Below are 16467 nucleotides of genomic sequence, written 5' to 3'. Positions count from 1 at the left end.
ATGCTGATGGACCAGGAGAAGAACAGGTCGACTCACCTTTGTCTTCGTCAGATGAATCAAGAGAATATTCTGCTGGAGGTTCTGGAATAGGAAGTCCCTCACCATGTGGAACTGGTCTCAATGCAGACGGAATGTTTGGGTAGACTATTCTCGACTTCTTTCGCTTCGTTATTCCGCCGGAAAGAGGAGGAACCAAGCAGAAGTAACAGTCATTTAGGTGGTTGCTTGGCTCTCTCCACACCATTGGGACTGCAAACGGCATTGATGACCTTTTGCAATTCAACCACAGTGAAAGCTGTGTTGTACATGTAGCACAGCATATATGCGGAGCCCAAGGCTTGTCTTGGTCACCAACCTTGCATCCGAAGTAAAGATGATATGCCTTCTTCACTTGAGAATTGATACTTTTCTTCTGGTTGGCAAATGTCACTTCCCCACAAATATAGCAAAAATTGTCCGCGGTATTAACACACTTTCGAGGCATTACTGTTCTTTATTGTACGTAAATGGATAAAATAATAAGTTTTATGTAACAGTAGCTTGAACTGTCTCGCACAACGTCTAAAATATTTTAAATGCTGAACCTATCTGATTGGGCTTTATATAGTACACTGCTTACGTCAGCTTCAGCAGCCGCCTGGCATTAGTATAATAGGCCTACACATGTATAGTACACTGCTGACGTCAACTTACTTCAGCAGCCGCATGGCATTAGTATTGCATTGCATCAGAAAATGATGCAATCAACTGTGGATGATGTGAGCATGATGGTATTATGCAATGTTACATCATTATTCCGGATGTTGCTGCAGTCCTACTGGAGAAATTTACACAGTGAAACATAGAAAATGAGGTATATGAATATCTTCAAAACGAGAGCCAATACAAATTTTTCACGGTTATATTCGTGTTCGGCACACCGAAATACTACAGATTAGGGCCTTTTCAAGTCAGTAATGATTTCACTGTTGACCAGTGTAATCATAGAAATATACATACATTTCAAAGATTTTTGAATATGGTTTTATTTGAAATATTCTATTTACTGCTTTTTCAATTTTCTAGGATATCTATATCTTCCAGTGCTTGATTACTTCTAAAGGAAGTAAACAATAAAGTGAACAAGTGTATCAAATGAATGATTTTCCAATTACATGGGCATTTCAAACTTTTATGTTAAAATTTGTCATCATTGTTTCAATGAAATTTCTAGGTTCATTTCAATTAAATGGACAGTAACTGCTAAACTTTAACGCACAATAATTTTTCAAAAATAAGGATCTTCATTTTGTGTACACAGGTGTCTGATTAATGTGCGTTTTTGGGTGAGTGGGTGTTTACTTATCATTTTATATATTTAGTTTGTATTGTGTGCTTGACCTTACTTCATAACTAAGGATCGAGTTTTAGTGTGTACCTGAATTTTGTCATGTAAGTTATAAATAGATGATTCCTTGGATTTGAGTTCATGACTTAGTTTTGCCTTTAACTTTAGAATGATGTAGTAACAACATGTTTACAGTTTAGGTGTAATTTTCCAATAAGATGATTTTTTTCTTCTTCAGAAAATGTTATTGCAACAAATTTAATTGACTGTATATAAGGTTGAGATCAACATGATTATTCACACCCCTCTTAATTTCAGTCTGTAGAAGTATTTACTGTTGTTTTCAGATATAATTGGAGAGGAATTATTTATTTAAATTTATTCTACTGGAATTAAAAAGTGATTATTAACTTTTTGACAAAAACATTACTTTGGGATTACTAATTCAAAAACATTCTGGATTATATCGTTGTGATACATCAAGACTATTGCTACATCATCACATTCAGGACTATTGGTACTTCAGCACATTTAAGACTGGAATTCATTTGGCCCACCACTTGAATTCACTTACAACACACTATATTTTTGGTCTTGTGATATAACTTTTAGTATTATTTGGGATTTATTTCATAATACGGCAAGTTCCTTTAAAATGTTTACTTCGTTTTCAAGAAAAGTAAATATTTGTTGATATTTACTAAACTGGTTAGTTTTGCTTTTCTATCACATGTACTTAGTTTAAGACAACAGAGTTGTAACATTATATTCTGATGTCACTGTTTACTATAGTGTAAGGGAATACTCACCTGAACATTTATGCAAGAGGTAACCATGGAAACTACTGCCTGGAAAGGTCCATATATTCTTAATTATAATAATGGTATCCTATGTACAGATTTAGTCTCATATCTGAATTTAGGGTTTCTAGCTCAATCAAGAGTTTCCATCTCAATCAGGTTTAAAGGAAGAATCCAGAGCAAACAGTGCAAAGACTGGTTCCACTTTTGAACTCCAAGATAAATATTTTATTCATAAATTATAAACAAACTTATATTTCTAAAGAAATTGTGCAAACATAGAAAAGAAACATTTTATATCACAATTTTTTTTATTTTTCTGATTATTGAAGAATACATAGTATTTTATAAATCCATTGTGTAAACAACCTCACAATATCCATGGTAACAGAAAATTTGATATCATGCAGGTATTTCTGGCTGGGTATCTATTTCTTTGACTTACCAATTTCTATGATTCAAAGACAGAAAAATGGATGTAATAAAGGAGGAATATGATAAAGAATTAATTCTGAAACTATAACTTAAGTCAGCTAAATCAAATATAACAGTCTTGATATAAACTGTAGACATGTCAAGTTTATACAGAAAATTCAAGTGTTAACGAACTCTGAAGCAGGATTAAAACAAATTTCTTCCAAATAGACTTTTACCTGTGTGATCACTTTCATTTCTTCCATATATATTTTTACCTGTGTAATTACTTAAATTTCTTCCATATAGATTTTTACCTGTGTAATCACTTGATATGTACATGAGATTTTGATCATGCAAGTGATAACAATAAGAAAAACTAAATTCCATCAAAAGTATGGTGGATAGTAAGTAAAAGCATTTTGTGTCTAATTAACATGCGACTGTCATCAACATACTTTATGAAAGCTCTGGCTAATAAGCATCAATACATATGCAGTAGGAATGTCCAGGCCAATAAAAACTCTTGTATTCTTTGCTATGTCAAAACTTACAAATGTAGGATTTTGCAAAATGTTTCTATAGCAACACATATCATAGCCCTCTAATCAACAAGTTTTAATTACTAAGCACCAATATGATTACCATGCCATTCATTTTATTGTCTGATGGTTTTCTCTGACATTAAAGTCGTAGAAAATAATGAAAATAAAATAGATATTCCATATAATTGACTTTCTGAAGACAAAATAATGGGAAAAAAGAACCAAATTCTAATACAACAAAACAAACCACAACAGATGGACATCATAGCCGATGCTGTACATGGCTGTTACACTGAATAAGAACATGTGAAGATGTTTAAAGACAGAATAGCTTGCCTGCATATACATGTATTTGTACTGGTCAAAGTCCATGATGGTCTGTAATGAATTATGATCAAGATGAACAAGGTGGTAAATGTAGGTCACACTGACCTCTTGGTATGTTACAGTACTTCAAAGGATGCATGCAGATATTAAGTATCTTGACTGTATATGCAACAGTTGGAACGAAACTGACATCAACAGAAAACATTGTAATTTAGGACAGAAACAATTGCAACAGTAACCTAGTTTTGGACATAAACAAGTTTTAATAACTGTCCAAATCTAACCTAAAAAGATACGAACATAGTTATTGAAATGTGAAAATTTGGTCAAAATGACTTTTGTTTGGTATGCTTATGCATCCATACATCAAAATGACTTTTATTTAGTTTGCTTAGGCATCGATATATCCATACATCAAAATGAGTTTTATTTGGTATGCTTAGGCATCCATACATCCCTACATCAAAATGACTTATTTAGTTTGCTTAGGCATCCATGCACCAGCATTAGGAGGACTTGTTTGGTATGCTTACATATCCATACATCAAAATGACTTTTATTTAGTTTCCTTAGGCATCAATGCACCAGCATCAAATTGACTTATTTGGTATGCTTACATATCCACACATCAAAATGACTTTTTTTGGTATGCTTACATATCCACACATCAAAATGACTTTTTTTGGTATGCTTAGGCATCCATACATCAAAATGACTTTTATGTGGCATACTTCAGCATCCAAAAATGAGCTGTTTACTGATGATATAAAGGTTACACTGCTATGTTTTGAATCAAGCAAACTTTATGAATATAAATTAACATTCACCCAATGGTAATATGCAGCGAACACTTAACACAATCATACATTACAATGATACAATGATAAATGGGTGAATATGATTCAAACTTTTACTTCCATTATTGCTAACTTGCTTATTTTATAGAAATCATCTGCAAAGTGAACAAAACTTTCACTGTTGTTACTCTGCAAGACAATCCTCATAAAGTTTCCACTGGAACAAAGAATTTCATAAAATTTAAGTAACATGATTCCTGACTGTAATTGTTGTACCTTTGTATAGCTATAGCTCTTCTGACAGAAGTATACTGACAGTAGATGAACATGTTGTTAAGTGTTCCGCATGTGTAAAACATATTTTGTAAGCATTTGTTTATTCTCACAATTTAGATTAAAAAAGTCCAAGTTCAAATAGAAAATGTAGAAAATTTGAAAAATGTCCATAATTATCTAAAGTTCTAATCAGATTATATCTACATAAAGTCGCTTAAATTTCATTTTTCTACTTCAAGTGGTCTTTGCTTAATCTGACTGGGCTGCCTCAAGCAGTCTTTGCTCAAATTTCATTTGTCTGCCTCAAGTGGTCTTTTCTTAAATTTAATTGGTTTATATGAAGTGTTTTTTGCTTATGCTTAATATGGTTTTTGTTTAAAAAAAAATAGACCAACTTCACAAAGTGAAAAACTGATGTAATGGTCTGAAAAAATAATATACCCATGACTGGGACAAAGTGTGCAAACTTTCACAGTTCTCAGTCAAATGACTTTTGTACTATCATGTTACAATGAATGCATGGATATCAGTCCAGTAGCTTTTGCACTATCATGTTACAATGAATGCATGGATATCAGTCCAGTAGCTTTTGTACTATCATTTCACAATGAAAGCATGGATATCAGTCCAGTAGCTTTTGTATTAAAATGTTATAATGAATGTGTGGATATCAGTCCCATAGCTTTTGTACTATCATTTCACAATGAAAGCTTGGATATCAGTCCAGTAGCTTTTGTATTAACATGTTATAATGAATGTATGGATATCAGTCCAATAGATTTTGTACTATCATGTTACAATGAATGTGTGGATATCAGTCCAATAGATTTTGTACTATCATGTTATAACGAATGTATGGATATCAGTCCTGTAGCTTTTGTACTATCATTTTACAATGAATGTATGGATATCAGTCTAATAAGTTTTGTACTATCATGTTATAATGAATGAGTGGATATCAGTCTAATAGATTTTGTACTATCATGTTACGATGCATGTATGGATATCAGTCCAATAGATTTTGTACTATCATGTTACAATGAATGTGTGGATATCAGTCTAATAGGTTTTGTACTATCATGTTACGATGCATGTATGGATATCAGTCCAATAGATTTTGTACTATCATGTTACAATGAATGTATGGATATCAGTCCAATAGATTTTGTACTATCATGTTACAACGAATGTATGGATATCAGTCCAATAGGTTTTGTACTATCATTTTACAATGAATGTGTGGATATCAGTCTAATAGGTTTTGTACTATCATGTTACGATGCATGTATGGATATCAGTCTAATAGGTTTTGTACTATCATGTTACAACGAATGTATGAATATCAGTCCAACAGATTTTGTACTATCATGTTACAACGAATGTATGGATATCAGTCCAATAGGTTTTGTACTATCATTTTACAATGAATGTGTGGATATCAGTCTAATAGGTTTTGTACTATCATGTTACAACGAATGTATGGATATCAGTCTAAAAGGTTTTGTACTATCATGTTACGATGCATGTATGGATATCAGTCTAATAGCTTTTGTACTATCATGTTACAATGAATGTATGGATATCAATCTAATAGCTTTTGTACTATCATGTTACAGTTAGAGTTAACGTATTTTCAATCTGAAAAGCATGCTATCTTCTTATTAGGTATGGTATCAAAGTTTCTGAACAGTAACAGCCGATTAACACATGCTGTCATGTACAATTTATTATCCAGCACCTTTTGCTCCCTCTGTTCCTTATTACAAAAATACACTTCACCGATTTCTCTGAGCACATTTACCTTACAATAATGTATGACCTGGCGTAATCAATTATACAGTAAAACAACTATGGTAAAACTTCTCTAAACAAGTCTCTGCTAGGACAGAAATATACCTGGCTCTTTTAAATGGTTGCTCACTTAGGGAAGGTGCATTGTAATTTCCAGTCATTGTTTTAGTTTACTATGGCAGCAAGATATATCAAATCCAAACAATTGTCTGCAAACACCATTTGTATCACTCATTTGCCTGTTCTGTTTCCAATGAAATCTGATAAGTAATGGAGGCGTACCAGTTGCTCCTTGGAAGCAGTTACCACAAAACTTATTTATTCTTGACTATTTGTATTTTTTGTGTGAATTTTTCCTTATACCAGTCTATAAAATGCTAATGATAATGTGATAACTGCTTCTGTGCATTACCTAGTACAAACCCTCTAATGCAGAGCTCTTGAACATTCATGATTTGTGTCTGCAAACCAGGACAGGCACATGAGAATGATGCAGTACATAATCACTAACACTGCCTAGGAGGGTGCGTCTAACTGTTCCCATCCCCCGGGTCCCAATGATAACCGCAGCTGCTCCCACCTCTTCTGCTGCCTTACAAATGCCCTCTCCTGGGGAAGAAGCATGGACACTCTTGACTGTTCCATTTATCTGCAAGTAATTGCAGGAAAGATATATATATATATTTTATTAATCTCAAGAGAAAATGATTAATTACCTAATTAACTAATAACATAAACAACTCTCTTCAGACATTTTTTATGATTTGATTCAATGTTTTTTTTATCTCAGAAATAGAATGTAACCAATGATTATTTTAAATTTTCATAGATGTGAGCAACAGTATCTAATCATTTGTTACGGAACATGAAATACAAATAATAAACCATTAAAGTGATCTTAACAATGAAATGTTTACTCATTCAAAACTATTTTTGATTTTTGTTGCTTTCTTTATTTTATATGAATCTGTTGAGTATGAAACTGATCTCTGATTTCTTGAGAAACTCTAAGAACATAAACTTGGTAAAAAAAAATATTTCCTACCAAATTTTGTGCTACCATGATCACATCAAACCTGTAAGAGCAGTATACAATTCTCTGTTATGACATTTAACCTTGAACCTGATCCCATGGACAGAAGGTCACTGAAGTTCTCTTTAACATATACCCACATGCCAAGTTTGGTAAAATCTAAAATTAATATTTCTAGAAATAAAAGTCTTTTAAATTGACCATGTTCTACTAGGCAAAAGAAATTTCAAAGAAATCAAAGTAAAACCATTTCTTCCTTTTAACTGCTGAGTGTTAAAACTCTCTGAATTTTAAGACGGTCTTTATGGTAGCCATATTGGATGTGTGACTGGTAACATTTTCATTTAATATCAACACATTAAGTCTTTTAGTGAAAAGTGTTTTGATAAGACCATTCATTCAGGAGTGGTGTTGATAAGATTTTCACATCATGTTGGAAATCAGATCAGTTCATTTTCCCCTAAAGGTCCAACCAGACATCATACTAAGTATTTTAGAATAAATCCAATGTTGATATGACCATCCATTCATGAAGAGTATTGACAACAAGATTTTTAGGATGACTGCTGTGGCAGCCACATTGAATGTCCAAGCAGCACCATTTACTTTTGGGTATGAGGCAAAAATGGCCTGTGGGCAAGATCATGACTTGGTTTTATTTTATCCATTAGTTTACATCATAAGGTGTGGCTCTAAAAATCAATCATCTGGTTAGCACCCTGATGGAAGTTGCCCATGTCTGAAATTCTTACATGCCAGTACAGCATAGACAAAGAATCCTGGGTTGAGACCTTTGACCTTAAAATCAAGATGAGTGCTGTCTATTAATTTGTTTACTGGACTACAACTAAATACAAAGCTGGTTATAATTCTCTTCTATAAGTACAAGGTGAGCTAAAATTAAGTATACATTTTGACCAAATGTCCTCATGAAACACTAGACATTATCAAAGTGCAAGAGTGGTACACAGTGATTGACTAAATGTCCTCATTAAACATTGGACATTATCAAAAGTGCAGGAGTGGTACACAGTGATGGCAAAGATTGTGATGTCACACTTACAATCCCAAAGTAACAGGGAAATATGGGGATCACAATATGGAACAGGAAAAAAGGAAATATGGGGATCATAATATGGAAAAGGGATAAAGGGAATTATTTAGATGACAATATAGAATAGGGAATAAAGAAATATCTCCATCACAATATGGAAAATGGGATATGTGGGGATCACAATATGGAAAATGGGATATGTGGGGATCACAATATGGAAAATGGGATATGTGGGGATCACAATATGGAAAATGGGATATGTGGGGATCACAATATGGAAAATGGGATATGTGGGGATCACAATATGGAAAATGGGATATGTGGGGATCATAATTTGGAAAATGGGATATGTGGGGATCACAATATGGAAAATGGGATATGTGGGGATCATAATATGGAATAGGCAGAAAGGGAAATATGGAAATCATAATATTCCAATTATGAAATAAACTGAGTGAAGAGTTATTTAAATACTAGCAAAACTCTACCAAAAGGTGTTGTACAATAAAACCATAACCCATGGAGACAAAACAGAAAACAGAAATTTGGTATCATATACTATTACAAAATTTTATTAAACTGGACAAAGAAAATCAAACAAAATATAAGGAGATAGAACCAAAACTAACCAAAATGTCTCCTACATATTGATCCCATTCCCCGCCCCCCTCCCCCCCATCAGGGCATGACCCAGGGATAGGAGTAGTAAAATCCATAAGGTCAGTGTGTAATCATGTTACATTCCAAACAAGAGTAAACTGCTTATGGAAATACATTTTAAGAAAAAAAAAACATTTGTCAAAAATAATTGTACTCGTATGTATCCCCCATTAAAATTCTTGACTCCTTGTTTGGCACAAATTGTCAGAAGCTAGTGTCAGGACTGAATGTCTTTACTTATTGTTTGGCACAAATTGTCAGAAGCTAGAGGCAGGACTGAAAGAAGAATAGTATGTGACAATGCTTTATTCCAAATTAGGAAAGGGGTTACTAAACCAAAAAAGGTACACACACCCCCAAAAAATGTGTAAGCAAACACAAACATACATCCAAAAATGAATTCCCATCTTTTCAAATATAGACCATTTTGCATAGCATGATACAGAAGGAATGGTCATAGAAATATAGTCTGAAGATTCAAACATACCTTAGTAGCTCGAAGCCACTCAGCATAACCCTCCAGCTTTTGTCGAATCTTTTCTTTCTCTTCCTCGAGTAGCTTCATCAAAATATCTTTGTCAAAAGAGTACGGTGCTGAAACAATTAAAACATTCTTTTAAGTCAAAATTGGGGTGTGTGTGTGTCAAATAAAAGTAAGTTCTGTCTGCTAATTACCATTTACCTGCAAGTATGATCACCCACTACACCAATGGTAACTAAAACAAGAAAGATATTGTATGACAGCCCAACTATACAAGTATATGACCATCATACCAACATCTATACCAACAGAATTTTTTTAATTTGTACTTTAACCTCACAACGGGCAACCACGATGTAAAGGCATGTTGAAAGTACAATGAGATTGATTTTCCGATTTACCGGTAACAACAAAAAATATGGCTAGCAATGGATCAACATTATGTATATATGTGCATTTAAAGGTTTCATTTCATCGGAACATAAATTTGATGGGATATTTGGGACGGTGGAACAAGAAGTACCTGTGTAGGACCATGGTACTCCTTCACCACCAGGTTACAATGTGTGTGTGTGTGTATGTGTGTTTCCTTTTAATGTACCTAAAGTATTGGTACATCAAATTGCTTTCTACCAACACTTTAAAGCCATGTTATTATATATATATATATATATATATATATATATATATATATATATATATATATATATATATATATATATATATATATATATATATAGTTAGGTATATTTAATTTGCTTGTTAGTTTTACATTTATTACATGTTATTGTAATGTAATATTGTATGCTGGACTTGACCTTGTCCAAAGCTGATTATTCTCTGTGTATGAGCTTATTGTCAGGATTATTATTCAGGTAAACATGGAGGAAATATGTTGATCAGGGTCAGGGTTTTGGAGATTCTCATATGAATTTTATAGGTTATTGTGTTGTAAGTAAACAAGGCTCATTAAGATCATTCTAGAAGGTTATTTTCCATTAGGTAATGGTTGTTTTTAGAAAATGCTAATGTGACCTAAGGTCAAGCAGAGAACTATATTATCTTGTGACTGAAGATTTTACCAGTCATGTTTTAACATCTAGCACTTTAAGCTCTATTATGTTGCGACCAGTTTGGGCTGAATGTTAGTTTCTTCAAATTGAATTCAAGTGATTATTTTCTCTGGAAATACAAAATTGCTCCGATAAAAATTCTTGGATAAAGATATTCATTGGAATTTATACGGAATTAAAAATGGAATAATATTTCTGTATGTCAATAAGAGACTTTACACATCAGCACTTTGCAGGCCATTACACACATCATCTTCAATTTTGGATCTCTTCATGACTTGAACTGAGCTTAATTCAGGACTTTTTATTACTAGGACTTGTGTCGCTAATCTTGGATTATTCCTGGATTCAATTCGCAATACCGTAAGTCCTTTTGACAGACACAGAAGTTATGAAAAGGATTTATGATCTATTTCTCCATTATACTCATATCTTACTATGGGTAATTGTCACAGAACAATTAAATATTTCATCATTTCAGTTTTTATTTCCATAATAATTTATACCTATTGGTGTCCAACTGGTCACCATCAGACATCCATAATAGTTTATACCTTACGGTTTCAAACTGGTCACCATCAGACAGTCATAATAATGCATACCTTAGGGTTTCAAACTGGTCACCATCAGACATTCATAATAAAGCATACCTTAGGGTTTCAAACTGGTCACCATCAGACATCCATAATAATGCATACCTTAGGGTTTCAAACTGGTCACCATCAGACGTCCATAACAATGCATACCTTAGGGTGTCCAATTGGTCACCATGAAACATCCATAATAATGCATACCTTAGGGTATCCAACTGGTCACCATTCAACATCCATAATAATGCATACCTTAGGTTTCAAACTGGTCACCATCAGACATTCATAATAATGCATACCTTAGGGTATCCAACTGGTCACCATTCAACATCCATAATAATCTATACCTTAGGGTTTTAAACTGGTCATCATTCGACATGCATCCTTTATACTGGTAAAATTCAATACTGATTTTTGGGAATTCCGAAACCTATGACCCATTCCCAGATATGCCATAACAAGGAACATAATTCTACATAACCATGCAATTTTCTGACATAGATGACTTGTATTTATTGTTTGATGAGTCTTACTTTTTATGATGCACTGTATAATGATTCTCTTACAACCATCAGCCAAAGATGCTGGTATTGTTAAGCCAAGAAGTATGTTAAAATATAACAGATCAGTTTTAGTTTAAGATTTTAACACTTTTTATCAGTCATATGGAAATGCAAGAAACTATTGCTGTGGTTGAACAGACCCAGTGATACAAGCTGTCGTTGTACAGGTCCCCCTTTTAGTTGTCTCCCATATGCAAGCTGTCAATCTACAGGTCTGTCAGGTCCCCCAAAGAAAGAATCTGTTATGCCATGCAGGATGCCTCAAAAGCAACCACTGACCTCAAGTTAAAGAAAGGTGAGCCACTAGAAACTGAACGTGACCAAAACACCTGAAAGGAACTGAATATGACCAAAGCATCTGAAAAAAACTGAATATGACCAAAACACCAGAAAGAATTGAATATGACTAAAACACCTGAAAGAATTGAATATGACCAAAACACCTGAAAGAAACTGAATAGGACCAAAACACCTGAAAGAAACTGAATAGGACCAAAACACCTGTAAGAACTGGTGGCCTAGTGGTTCGAGTGTCCGCCTCAGATGTGGGAGGTTGCAGGTTCGACATATAAAAATGGTGCTAACAGCTGCCGCACTAGATGCTCAGATTAAGAGGTTAGTGTTAGGACTGGTCAGCCTGGTGTCAGAATAATGTGACTGGGTGGGACAGGATGCTACATGTCTACAGGATGATGCCCCAATGCTACACATCATAATAAACTGCCACACTGCAGACATCGTAGCAATATGACATAAAAATTGTTAAATCTACATTAAAAATCCAAATCACAGACACACACACACATACACCTTAAAGAAACTGAATATGAATGACCAAAACACCTGTAATGAATACCTGAAGAGTTAGAAGAAATTACATAGATACAGCAATAGATAAGAGTCTTAAAGAAAATATATCGAAAACTTAGACTTTCTTCTGCCTGGCAAAATGCAAGAATTATCTGTTGTCAAATATAGAGTAGGAAACTGTATGACAGTTTCAGTTTTACAGGTCAAGAAATGTGGTACTGTAAGGCAAAAGAAAAACAAAAAATTCCTTGATGGGACTGATTCTCTACTGTTAAAAAGAATTTCATGGAATCCAAGATAAGACCCATCTTTTTAGATGCTGTGTACTGAGGTTATTGCATATATTTCAGGGATAAAATGATTGTCAAAATGGCTGCTATGGTGTCGTCATACTGAATATCAGATTGTTTTGGATTATGAGAGGGTAGTCATTTAAAGTGTGATGATAATATAATGACCCACTCAAAGTATGATATTTCATTATATTATGTTCTTGGCTTTTGTTAGTGACTGAGGGTAGAGTTTTGACCTACCTGATTTAACTAATTTTTCTAAAAGATGTTTACTTTTATTTGAGTTTGATGCCCAGCCATATTTACAAACTTACAATGTGCTGGAAGATAACTTGTGACCCACATCCTGATAATTTTATTGTGTCTCAGTTAAAGAGAAAATAGTATATAACAATTATGGTAACAACATTATTTATTCCTCTTTTAAGTTTAGTCTGTAGAATCATTTACAATTATGTTTAGATATAACATGAAAGGAGAGGAACCAATTATTTAAATTATTCATTGGAATTACAAAGTGCTCATTGGATTTTATGGACTAATACACTATTTTCGGATTGTTTTTAATTGATTCAAAGACATTTAAGATTACATCATAGCAATACATGAATATTCTTGGTAGATCATCATATTCATGACAACTGGTTCATTAGCACATTCAAGATTATTGGAATTAATTTGGAACATTCTTTACTTTTGGACTTGTGATAAATAAATATTTAGGATTATTTGGAATTTAATTCACAAAACTTCAAATTCCTCTTAAATTTTCAGAACTGTAAAAAAATATTACTTGTTGAGTTTTAAGATGGCCATTATGGCAGCCATATTGGATGAAGATTGGTACCATTTGCATTCAGCACATACCATATACCATAAAGTGTTCTGGTAAAATCCCAATGTTGATATGACCTTCAGTTTAGGAGAAGTAGCAAAAACAAGATGGCTGCCATAATGATCATACCACACAAAGTGTTCTGGTGAAAACTCAATGTTGATATGACTTTTAGTTTAGGAGATGCAGAAAACAAAATGGCTGCCATAATGATCATAATGGACATTAAATCAGTACCATTTTCATTTATTACGAACTAGACAAAATGTTGGCCATATTTGACATTAGTCTGACACCATGTCTTACTTAGAACAAACTTGACATTGCTATTATTAATGTCTTCTGGTGAAAATCCAATGTCAATATGATTTTTCATTTAGACAATAGCAATAAAAAGATTTTCAAAATTATTACTATTATTATTTTGTTTGTTTAGCAGCCATACTTGAGGTCAGATCAGCGTCATTGTCAATCAGAACCAATGCGATATCAGTCTTTTGGTTGTTGTTGTTGTTGTTGTAGGGTTTAACGCCATTTTTCAGCACACGATAGGCTATACATGGCGGCCAGTATTAATGGTGGAGGAAGAGCCCGGTAAAACCCCCAGAAAGAACCACCGACCCACAAGAAGCTACTGGCAGGCTTTCTCACATACCCACATTGTCTGAATCTGTGACTCGAACCCACACAGACAGAGGTGAGATGGCAGTGATCCGTAACGGAAAGCGCTTTAGGCCACTCGGGGCCCCTTCAGTCTTTTCGTGAAAACCATGTGTTGATATGACTTTCCATTCATGAGAAGAAGCAATAACAATATTTTCAAGAATGTCTTATGTGGCGACCATATTGGACATCAGACCGTTCACTTTTTCATTTAGGATGAACTTGACATCATACATTGTAGTTAACTAGTTAAAACCACAAGTTGAAATAACATCTATTCAGGAAGAGAGTAGCAATAAGATCTTCAAAATGGCCACTGTGTGTGATTTGGATTTTTAACATGGCTTCAACAATTTTTCAGTCATATCGCTATGATGTCTGCAGTGTGACAGTTTATAGCGATGTCTAACACTGGGGCATCATGCCGCAGACATGTAGCATGATGCAGCGGCGTCGCTAGGGTTGGTGTCACCCAGTGCGGTAAACTCATGGTGTCACCCCTCCAGACTTCCACCATGGATTTCTTCTTCTTAAAATAAGTCCACAGTATAATATAAAAATAAGCACCAGACGCTCTGCAGACTGCATGGTGGCACCCTGTGCCTGCTAGTCATGTATTTAACTATGATCGGTTATCCGCTTATGAAATCCGACTAGACCGAGCAGTGTGTGCTCTGTAAAATTTGCAATTTTTCATTTTGGTGTCACCCCTCTGAGATGGTGTCACCCGGTGCGGTCCGCACCCCCCTAGCGACGCCAATGGCATGATGTCCCACCTAGTCACATTATCCCGACATCAGGCCGACCAGTCGTAACACTAACCTCTTAATGCTGAGCGCCAAGCGAGGCAGTCGTTAGTACCATTTTTTGTAAGTCTTTGGTATGTCTCAGCAGGGAACCAACCCAACACCTCCCGCATCTGCGGCAGACACTCTAATCACTAAATATGGCCACTGTGAAGACCATATTAGATTGTCAAGCTTAACTACTTTCTTATAGGCCCCAACAGACATCATATGAAGTTTTCAGGTGTAAACCACATGTTCATATGACTTTCCCTTCCCTTCCAGATGTAAGCCTTATCTGGCATCACATAATTTCGTATCAGTTTCTTTAGTGAAATTATTGTTTGAAAATTGGATATGCAAATTCCCCCCCCCCCCACCCCGAGTTAAAAGTGACGTTGACAAAAATGCAGTTTCAGTTTTTACACCAGTACAACAAATAATTGTAATAAGCATCAAAAGTGTCCTTTGCCGAACAGTGTATTTTTCAATTGTAGATTTGTTGAGAAGAATATGACACACGGTACTAATGGTATGGAAAAATGGAAACCAGCCTAGAAATGGGTGGACATATATATATATATATATATATATATATATATATATATATATATATATATATATATATATAGGTTAGGCTGACCATGATTGGTTAATATTGTAAGTTATGTTGTAGGAAAAAGAATCTTTTGAGAGCTTATCCTAGTTGTAAGTGAAAAAAATATAGAGACATTGTTTTATTGATGGAATGTCAGTCCTTTAACAGTCTTGAGTTTACACTCATTACTAATATTAGCACCTGACTCTTTGGTGCGGAATTGAAAGCACATGTTTCAAACACATGCAGGTCCAGAAAAAGCCGCGGCTTATATCCTTTCCTCTGACATCCAGGTTTCATCTATACTGACAATTATAGGTTTGATCATGAGCACTCAAAAATTTTAAGTTATTGAATTTTAATTTAATATCAGTGGACAAATATTGGTCCAATGAGAAAGTTGCAGTTGAAATTTCGATATCGTATATCGAGAAATCCAATATCACCTGTTGGATCAAATTTCATGTCCTTAAAGTTTCATTTTCAAGATCGAGATTTTAGATTTTATATGTTGAATTATACAGTGGTGGTTTAAAGTTCTATTTCCTATGTCGACGCTTTACAGTGTATATTTTGAATTACACAGCGGTGGTTGAAATTTCAATATCATATGTCGAGAATCCCTAATTCACACGTTGTATGTAACTGTGATGAAAGTTCCATTTCATATGGCGAGCATGTAGATTTCATCTGTTGAATTTCACAGCAACGATACTACGCAGCCTCCTTGTTTAAAAATAACGCGGTCCGTT

The 16467-nt window shown here is 34.2% G+C and overlaps 1 protein-coding gene across 2 annotated transcripts in view; it reads right to left on the bottom strand.

Moving 5' to 3' along the window:
• Positions 1-2419: 2419 nt before the first annotated feature.
• The window catches only part of LOC149788519 (uncharacterized), an 82380-nt gene continuing 68332 nt past the window's right edge, over positions 2420-16467 (bottom strand). The window contains exons 4-5 of one of the 2 annotated variants that reach the window (XM_089974524.1): positions 9512-9618; positions 2420-6926 (exon numbers count right to left, since the gene is read on the bottom strand). In XM_089974524.1, the coding sequence (XP_089830650.1) occupies positions 6726-6926; positions 9512-9618 (308 nt within the window). In that variant the 3' untranslated portion in view covers positions 2420-6725. The remainder of the gene's footprint in view (positions 6927-9511; positions 9619-16467) is intronic. The other variant, XM_089974525.1, reaches the window with a different exon arrangement.

Source organism: Sinohyriopsis cumingii, chromosome 11 (genome assembly GCF_028554795.1).
Source record: "Sinohyriopsis cumingii isolate HCF-2022 chromosome 11, ASM2855479v2, whole genome shotgun sequence".
Taxonomy (NCBI): domain Eukaryota; kingdom Metazoa; phylum Mollusca; class Bivalvia; order Unionida; family Unionidae; genus Sinohyriopsis; species Sinohyriopsis cumingii.
This window is presented reverse-complemented; position numbering and strand designations above follow the sequence as displayed.